At 43.0% G+C, this 9,652-nt stretch overlaps 1 protein-coding gene across 1 annotated transcript in view; it reads right to left on the bottom strand.

Annotated features, from left to right (window-relative positions):
- Window positions 1-8,223: 8,223 nt before the first annotated feature.
- Window positions 8,224-9,652, bottom strand: part of LOC106564193 (calmodulin-regulated spectrin-associated protein 3) — a 49,682-nt gene continuing 48,253 nt past the window's right edge. Inside the window, 1 exon segment of the mRNA XM_045690729.1 lies at window positions 8,224-9,652. This exon segment is cut by the window's right edge and continues 121 nt beyond it. Within this exon segment, the coding sequence (XP_045546685.1) occupies window positions 9,489-9,652 (164 nt within the window). The 3' untranslated portion in view covers window positions 8,224-9,488.

Below are 9,652 nucleotides of genomic sequence, written 5' to 3'. Positions count from 1 at the left end.
GGGAGGTGAACTGTGTATTAATGTGACTGTCACGTGGCTAAGGGCGTGGCACTGCACACACTGCACAGAGGACAGCCCACAGGGCTCTGTGGAAAAGTAGTGCACTATGCAGGGATGTAAAGTACTTAGGTAAAAATACTTTAAAAGTACTACTTACAATTGGGTACTTTAACCACCACTGGAAAGTAGTGCATTATGTATGGAATAGGGTGCCATTAGGGATGTATCTTAAGGTAAAGTAGTGCACTATGTAGGGAATAGGGTGCCTTTAGGGATGTATCTTAAGGTAAAGTAGTGCACTATGTAGGGAATAGGGTGCCATTAGGGATGTATCTTAGGGTAAAGTCAAATCAAATCAAATGTTATTTGTCACATACACATACACAAATGCTTGTGCTTCTAGATCCGACCGTGCAGTAATATCTAACAAGTAATCTAACAATTTCACAACAACTACCTTGTACACACAAGTGTAAAGGAATGAATAAGAATATGAACATAAAAATATATATGGATGAGCGATGGCCGAACGGCATAGGCAAGATGCAGTAGATGGTATAGAGTACAGTATATACATATGAGATGAGTAATGTAGGGTATGTAAACATTATATAAAGTGGCATAGTTTAAAGTGACTAGTGGTACATTTATTACATCCAATTTTTAATTATTAAAGTGGCTGGAGTTGAGTCAATATGTTGGCAGCAGCCACTCAATGTTAGTGATTGACTGTTTAACAGTCTGATGGCCTTGAGATAGAAGCTGTTTTTCAGTCTCTCGGTCCCAGCTTTGATGCACCTGTACTGACCTCACCTTCTGGATGATAGCGGGGTGAACAGGCAGTGGCTCGGGTGGTTGTTGTCCTTGATGATCTTTTTGGCCTTTTTGGCCTGGTGCACTATGTAGGGAATAGGGTGCCATTTGGGAAATATTTACAAGTGTTTTTCTATGACTTTTACATAACGGTCCATTAGGGCGCTTCTCATTAAGCAAAAATTCTGAATATGTGTGTGCGTGCGTGTGTGTACCATTGGGTGTGTGTGTCAGCCAGTTTGTGTGTACCATTGGGTGGGTGTGTCAGCCTGTTTGTGTGTACCATTGGGTGTGTGTGTCAGCCAGTTTGTGTGTACCATTGGGTGGGTGTGTCAGCCTGTTTGTGTGTACCATTGGGTGTGTGTGTCAGCCAGTTTGTGTGTACCATTGGGTGGGTGTGTCAGCCAGTTTGTGTGTACCATTGGGTGGGTGTGTCAGCCTGTTTGTGTGTACCATTGGGTGTGTGTGTCAGCCAGTTTGTGTGTACCATTGGGTGTGTGTGTCAGCCAGTTTGTGTGTACCATTGGGTGTGTGTGTCAGCCAGTTTGTGTGTACCATTGGGTGGGTGTGTCAGCCAGTTTGTGTGTACCATTGGGTGTGTGTGTCAGCCAGTTTGTGTGTACCATTGGGTGTGTGTGTCAGCCAGTTTGTGTGTACCATTGGGTGTGCCAGTTTGTGTGTACCATTGGGTTTGCCAGTTTGTGTGTACCATTGGGTGTGCCAGTTTGTGTGTACCATTGGGTGTGCCAGTTTGTGTGTACCATTGGGTGGCCAGTTTGTGTGTACCATTGGGTGTGGCCAGTTTGTGTGTACCATTGGGTGGGCCAGTTTGTGTGTACCATTGGGTGTGTGTGTCAGCCAGTTTGTGTGTACCATTGGGTGGGCCAGTTTGTGTGTACCATTGGGTGTGCCAGTTTGTGTTAACCATTGGGTGTGCCAGTTTGTGTGTACCATTGGGTGTGCCAGTTTGTGTGTACCATTGGGTGTGCCAGTTTGTGAACCATTGGGTGTGCCAGTTTGTGTGTACCATTGGGTGTGCCAGTTTGTGTTAACCATTGGGTGTGCCAGTTTGTGTGTACCATTGGGTGTGCCAGTTTGTGTAAGTGATGATCATGACAGTTTGTGATTGATTGTTGATTTAACACCCAACATAATGACAGATGTCTGGCTGAGACAGGCCTACATGGCACAGAAAGTGATTCAATGCAAGACACACTTGAATTTATGTAACCCAATCAAAATCCTCCCAGATGATGGCCTCTCTTTTAGACTTTGACTGATTCCGAAAGTTTGCAACAGATTTTGATCTTCACAAATTAAAAGTAATAAAAACAAATAAACAGAATAGAGAAGACACCCTTCAGGACAAATCCCTTCTTCGATTCGACCCACAGTGGGGAAAGATCTCTCCTTTCGCGATCCCACGGTTTGCAGCCAGCGCATTCACACTGCCTGCAGCTGTGTGCAAAAAAAGTGGCCCGGTTGCATTTCTTTACCAAGAGCAAAGGGGTTGGGTGTTGTTGTTGTTGTTCATCACAGCGAAAGTAATCAAATGAAGCATAACGACATTTACATGTAGCTTCGAAGGGAAGGAATGGTTTAAATGCACATATCAAAGATAGGTTTATTTGAAGTGTTGTCCGTGTGCGCACTGCACATCTCAAGGCCTCCCAACCGCGAACCCAGTGCCTAAACTTTTGATACACATTTAAGATTGATTTATGGATTGTTGGAGAGAGGAAGAGTGGTGAGGGAGACACCGGAGAGAGAAATGGGGAGAGTGTGTGAGAGAGAAGAGAGTGAGGAGATAGAGAGAAAGAGATAAAGAGAGAATGATAGTGGGAGAATGGAGAGAGAAACGGCGAGATAAAGAAAGAGATTGCCTCTTGGCACAGCAGTCAGGGTGTCGTGATTGAACCTGTCAGGAGACTCAGGTGTTCTGCTCATCTGTCGCCCCGGGAGTCCTGGGTACAATTATAAGCCTTATTATTAAGGAGGGGGAGTGGGGGAGGTGGTGTGGGAGATTAAGAAGGGGGAGGGGGACACAACACCTTGAGTGGGAAAGTGTGTAGTAATTTGGAGAATAAAAACGTATATAAAGCTTATGTAACTATGGAGATATAAAAGTAATGTAACTGTAGAGATATAAAACGTATTTAAAGCTTGTGTAACTATGGAGATATAAAAGTAATGTAACTGTAGAGATATAAAACGTATTTAAAGCTTGTGTAACTATGGAGATATAAAAGTAATGTAACTGTAGAGATATAAAACGTATTTAAAGCTTGTGTAACTATGGAGATATAAAAGTAATGTAACTGTAGAGATATAAAACGTATTTAAAGCTTGTGTAACTATGGAGATATAAAAGTAATGTAACTGTAGAGATATAAAACGTATTTAAAGCTTGTGTAACTATGGAGATATAAAAGTAATGTAACTGTAGAGATATAAAACGTATTTAAAGCTTGTGTAACTATGGAGATATAAAACGTGTATGTGTACACCTAAGCAAATAACTTTTACACATATTGTTATACACACAGGGCCTACAACCGTAAAATCATTTTGATAACAACAAGCAATGCAGTTTTATAATAACTTCATTTGTGAAACGCCTATCTGACGTTCTTCTTCTCACCTCTGAGACAATGGCTGGCAGCGGCCCACGTTGTGTGGTGTCTAATGGTTAATCTAATGTTTATGTTCGTCCTGTGTGGTTTTCCCCAGCCCAAGCCCAGCCCTGTGATGGGAGGACTGCTGGAGGAGTAGTACTAGAACACAGTGTACAATCTGTCTGCCTAGCATTTGTCTCCTTATCCTAGCTCCTAACCTTCTATATCCACTAGCTCCTAGCCTGTGTCTCCTTATCCCAGCTCCTAACCTTCTATATCCCCTAGCTCCTAGCCTGTGTCTCCTTATCCTAGCTCCTAACCTACGTCTCCTTACCCTAGCTCCTTGCCTTCTATATCCCCTAGCTCCTAGCCTGTGTCTCCTTACCCCAGATCCTAGCCTTCTATGTCCCCTAGCTCCTAGCCTATGTCTCCTTAACCCTAGCTCCTATGTCCCCTAGCTCCTAGCCTATGTCTCCTTACCCTAGCTCCTAGCCTTCTATGTCCCCTAGCTCCTAGCCTGTCTCCTTACCCTAGCTCCTAGCTCCTAGCCTATGTCTCCTTAACCTAGCTCCTAGCCTTCTATGTCCCCTAGCTCCTAGCCTACATCTCCTTACCCTAGCTCCTATGTCCCCTTACTCCTAGCCTGTCTCCTTACCCTAGCTTCTGTCCCCTAGCTCCTAGCCTATGTCTCCTTACCCTAGCTTCTATGTCCCCTAGCTCCTAGCCTGTCTACTTACCCTACCTCCTATGTCCCCTAGCTCCTAGCCTATGTCTACTTTCCCTACGTCCCCTAGCTCCTAGCCGATGTCACCTAGCTCCTAGCCTGTGTCCTTACTCTAGCTCCTATGTCCCCTAGCTCCTAGCCTGTCTCCTCACCCTACCTCCTATGTCCCCTAGCTCTTAGCCTGTCTACTTACCCTGCCTCCTATGTCCCCTAGCTCCTAGCCTATGTCTACTTACCCTACCTCCTATGTCCCCTAGCTCCTAGCCTATGTCTACTTACCCTAGCTCCTATGTCCCCTAGCTCCTAGCCTGTCTCCTTACCCTAGCTCCTATGTCCCCTAGCTCCTAGCCTATGTCTCCTTACCCTAGCTCCTATGTCCCCTTTAGTCCCTGAGGTAATATCTAGATCTGATCGTAGCAACATGACTTTCAAATGCTCTCAGGTGTCTAGTGTGTAGGGAGGGGGTAGGAGATGGGGGGATTCTGATGAATTTCTTTGTGTACGCTGATAAACGTGAGTCCATGCCTCAGCACCTTGGAGGTATGCAGACACAGATAGAGGGGGGAGGGTGGGAGAGAGAGAGAAACGTAGAGAGAGCCAGAGAGAGAGAAACAGGTAGAGGCAGAGAGAGAAAGGGGACGGGGGAGAGAAACAGAGAGAGAAAAGAGAGAGGGATGATGTATTGTAAGACAGTGAAGTGGTGCATCTTGGGTAATAATGAGTGTTAATCAGGGTGTCATCAGTTCTCTCATCACACCCTTTATTCTCCATTCACATGGCTAAAGCAATTACACAGCAGGAATCACGAACAACACCTGTGTGTGTGTGTGTGTGTGTGTGTGTGTGTGTGTGTGTGTGTGTGTGTGTGTGTGTGTGTTGTATTTGTGTCTATGTGTTTGTGTCTGTGTGTTTGTGTCTGTGTCTGTGTGTTTTATTTGTGTCTGTGTGTTTGTGTCTGTGTGCATGTGTCTATGTGTCTGTGTGTTTGTGTCTGTGTCTGTGTGTCTGTGTGCACCCAAGAGAAAGCCTTTGTGCACACGTACGTGTGTCCATCTTTCAGAAAGCAAAAAAGTGCATGTTGTGTGTACGTGCGTGCATGTGTGTGTTTGTATGTGTTTGTGTGTTGCATCTCAATTATATAAATATACCACTCCCTGTTTAACCTACAGAACACAGACATAACTCTATCACTATACATACCCTAGTACAGGGATTTCCACTGTGACCCTACGAGGTCCGGAGCCGGCTGGGTATCTGTTCTACCTGATCATTAACTACACCCACCTGGTGTCGCAGGTCTAAACCGTCCCTGATTAGAGGGGAACAATGAAACAATGCAGTGGAACTGGCTAAGAGGTCCAAAGTTGAGTTTGAGGACCCAAGTAGAATGTACATATATTATAACTATCACTATACCCTAGTAGAATGTACATATATTATAACTACCACTATACCCTAGTAGAATGTACATATATTATAACTATCACTATACCCTAGTAGAATGTACATATATTATAACTATCACTATACCCTAGTAGAATGTACATATATTATAACTATCACTATACCCTAGTAGAATGTACATATATTATAACTACCACTATACATACTCAAGTAGAATGTACATATATTATAACTATCACTATACCCTAGTAGAATGTACATATATTATAACTACCACTATACCCTAGTAGAATGTACATATATTATAACTACCACTATACATACTCAAGTAGAATGTACATATATTATAACTACCACTATACCCTAGTAGAATGTACATATATTATAACTACCACTATACCCTAGTAGAATGTATATATAACTACCACTATACCCTAGTAGAATGTACATATATTATAACTACCACTATACCCTAGTAGAATGTACATATATTATAAATACCACTATTGTCACGCCCTGACCTGAGTGAGCCTTTTTTATGCCTCTATTTAGGTTTGGTCAGGGTGTGATTTGGGTGGGCATTCTATGTCCTTTTTTCTATGCTTTGTATTTCTTTGTTTTGGCCTGGTATGGCTCTCAATCAGGGACAGCTGTACATCGTTGTCGCTGATTGGGAGTCATACTTAGGCAGCCTGTTTTCCTTTGGGGTTTGTGGGTAGTTATTTTCTGTTTTGTACATTTTGTGACCTGACAGAACTGTTGGCTGTCGTTCATTTTCTTGTTTGTTTGAAGTGTTTCTTATTATTAAAACATTAACATGAACACTCACCATGCTGTGCTTTGGTCCCCTTCTTCTACAGACGACAAGCGTTACAACTATACCCTAATAAAATGTAGATTTATTATTACTATCACTATACCCTAGTAGAATGTACATTTATTATAACTACTAGTAGAATGTACATATATTATAATTATCACTATACCCTAGTAGAATATACATATATTATAACTACCACTTTACCCTAGTAGAATGTACATATATTATAACTACTAGTAGAATGTACATATATTATAACTACCACTACTAGTAGAATGTACATATATTATAACTACTAGTAGAATGTACATTTATTATAACTACTAGTAGAATGTACATTTATTATAACTACTAGTAGAATGTACATATATTATAACTACCACTATACTCTAGTAGAATGTACATATATTTTAACTACCACTATACATACTCTAGTAGAATGTACATATATTTATTTATTCTATACAGTAGTTCCTCTCTACATTTCTTTTCTAGGTTGTTTACTAAATACTACTTGAGGTCTTCTCAGTCAGTTAGCTGCTGTAAATGGCATTTACAGTGACATTATATATAGTATAATTCAACTATATACAGTTGGGTTGTGATTATCATAATGATATAACCCTCAAATAAGAGAGAGAGAAACACTGTTGATGAAATAAGACAGGGAGGATGGGAGGGGAAAGAGAGTTTGTGAGAGAGCGAGAGAGAGAGATGGAGACATGGTGTTAGGGAGGGAGAGAGAGCGAGAGAGAGGAGAGAAAGAGAGATGAAGAAAGGGTGTTAGGGAGGGAGAGGGAGTGCGAGAGAGACAGAGAGAGAGACAGAGAGAGATGGAGACATGGTGTTAGGGAGGGAGCGAGAGAGACAGAGAGAGATGGAGACATGGTGTTAGGGAAGGAGCGAGAGAGACAGAGAGAGAGGAGAGAGAGAGGTAAGACCAGACCAGTTCATCAGGTTCAGAGAGGTAAGACCAGACCAGTTCATCAGGTTCAGAGAGGTAAGACCAGACCAGTTCATCAGGTTCAGAGAGAGGTAAGACCAGACCAGTTCATCAGGTTCAGAGAGGTAAGACCAGACCAGTTCATCAGGTTCAGAGGAGAACGAGAGAGGTAAGACCAGACCAGTTCATCAGGTTCAGAGAGGTAAGACCAGACCAGTTCATCAGGTTCAGAGAGGTAAGACCAGACCAGTTCATCAGGTTCAGAGAGAGGTAAGACCAGACCAGTTCATCAGGTTCAGAGAGAGGTAAGAAGCACACCAGTTCATCAGGTTCAGAGAGAGGTAAGAAGCACACCAGTTCATCAGGTTCAGAGAGAGGTAAGAAGCACACCAGTTCATCAGGTTCAGAGAGAGGTAAGACCAGACCAGTTCATCAGGTTCAGAGAGGTAAGACCAGACCAGTTCATCAGGTTCAGAGAGAGGTAAGACCAGACCAGTTCATCAGGTTCAGAGAGGTAAGACCAGACCAGTTCATCAGGTTCAGAGAGGTAAGACCAGACCAGTTCATCAGGTTCAGAGAGAGGTAAGACCAGACCAGTTCATCAGGTTCAGAGAGGTAAGACCAGACCAGTTCATCAGGTTCAGAGAGAGGTAAGAAGCACACCAGTTCATCAGGTTCAGAGAGAGGTAAGAAGCACACCAGTTAGTTGGGTTCAGAGAGAGGAGGTAAGAAGCACACCAGTTAGTTGGGTTCAGAGAGAGGAGGTAAGAAGCACACCAGTTAGTTGGGTTCAGAGAGAGGAGGTAAGAAGCACACCAGTTAGTTGGGTTCAGAGAGAGGAGGTAAAAAGCACACCAGTTAGTTGGGTTCAGACGACTGTTTAGTTCAGATAGACAGAGTCAGGTTTTAAAACACATCTACTTTATTAACCCTACTGTACCGTGGGTGGGTCATAACCCCTGTCCCCTGACCTTTAACTTTCAGGGTTTTACATTTCTATTGGCTGACAACCCATAAGAACCAGTGCTTGACTTGGACTGAAATAGGTGTCAGTACTCAATTTGACTGCCGGTACTGTTTATATTTAGGTGCAGGAACTCTGCAATAGTTTAGAGCCAATATTCTGTAAGAGGTGCAGGAAGTCAAGCAGTAGAACATTTGAGGTGCCGTTCGGTACTCAGTTCCGGTGAGCTCCTGCCCAAGTCATGCACGGTGAGGCCACATGTCCATGCTGCAGCGTCTTTGTACAAATCAGTTATGGCAGGTTAGGGATAGATTCAATCCATAGCGCAAAACATCCATCCGCCGTATAGCGTGATTGAAATTTAAAGGTAATTTCCGATTTGGCCAACATATTCTGCGTTTATCGAGAATGCAGTCTAGGCGAATGCGGGAACAGTCCTTTAAATTTCAGTCGAGCTATAGCGCAGAATCGGATTGAATCTAGGCCTTAGTCTGCCAGCAATGGCCCGTCCGTCACAACTATGTACAATCTTTGATTTTGTGCTATTTGGTGAACACACATCTCGTGTTCTTTTCTCCTAATCACATTAAAGAAACAACACACGTCTTCCATTCCTTGTTTTGACCGTAGTTTGCAGGGTAATAAAAGTCCACCTTTCAAAATAAAAGTCCCGTGCCTGCCAGTCGTTGGGCAGAAGGCATTAGAAGGATTGTGTTCGTGTTATAAAACAGAAAACTTTAGTCAACCTATGGCTATCAGCATGCCTCCAGCCTTTCAGCTAGTAGTGAACAGAACAGAACATAAGGCCAAAGGGTTTATGGGTATCAGAGAAACAATCATTTTGTACCTCAGACATTTACAGGAGAACGTTTTAACAAAAAAAGAGAAAGATACAGTTTTTGAGTAGAGTTTGTTTCCTGTGTAGTGTAACCATTTAAAGATTGAAAAGGTAATTTTTACAACAACTGGTCTTCAGTATCCCCCGTGTGTGGACGAGTCTTAGAGCCTTCACTATAAGGGTGGATAGTTGGACTGTTCCATTTCCATGCACATACAGGGGAGGGAAAGCACCTCGTCAATAGTCAGTAGGTCCGATGAGATTTAAGGGCGAGAGGGGTAGTGTGTCCCATGCAGGACAAACAGTAATTAAGTTGTTTGTGTGTGTTTGTGTGTATCCATTCCTGTATGTATGTATATATACATATTTATTTTGGTTTGCCAGGCCTCTTGCTGTGCCACAGGTGTCCTGGTAACGTGAAGGCGTCGACGCTCATGGACATGGTCTTGGACGGGATACAGCTGAACTGTTTCCTGTCGGAGCTGTACTTATAGATAGACTCCACCAGGGCGGGGCTTACGACACGCGGGC

This window comes from Salmo salar, chromosome ssa12 (assembly GCF_905237065.1).
Source record: "Salmo salar chromosome ssa12, Ssal_v3.1, whole genome shotgun sequence".
Lineage (NCBI taxonomy): Eukaryota > Metazoa > Chordata > Actinopteri > Salmoniformes > Salmonidae > Salmo > Salmo salar.
Note: the sequence above shows the minus strand (reverse complement) of the source record. Positions and strands in the feature narration are given on the sequence as shown.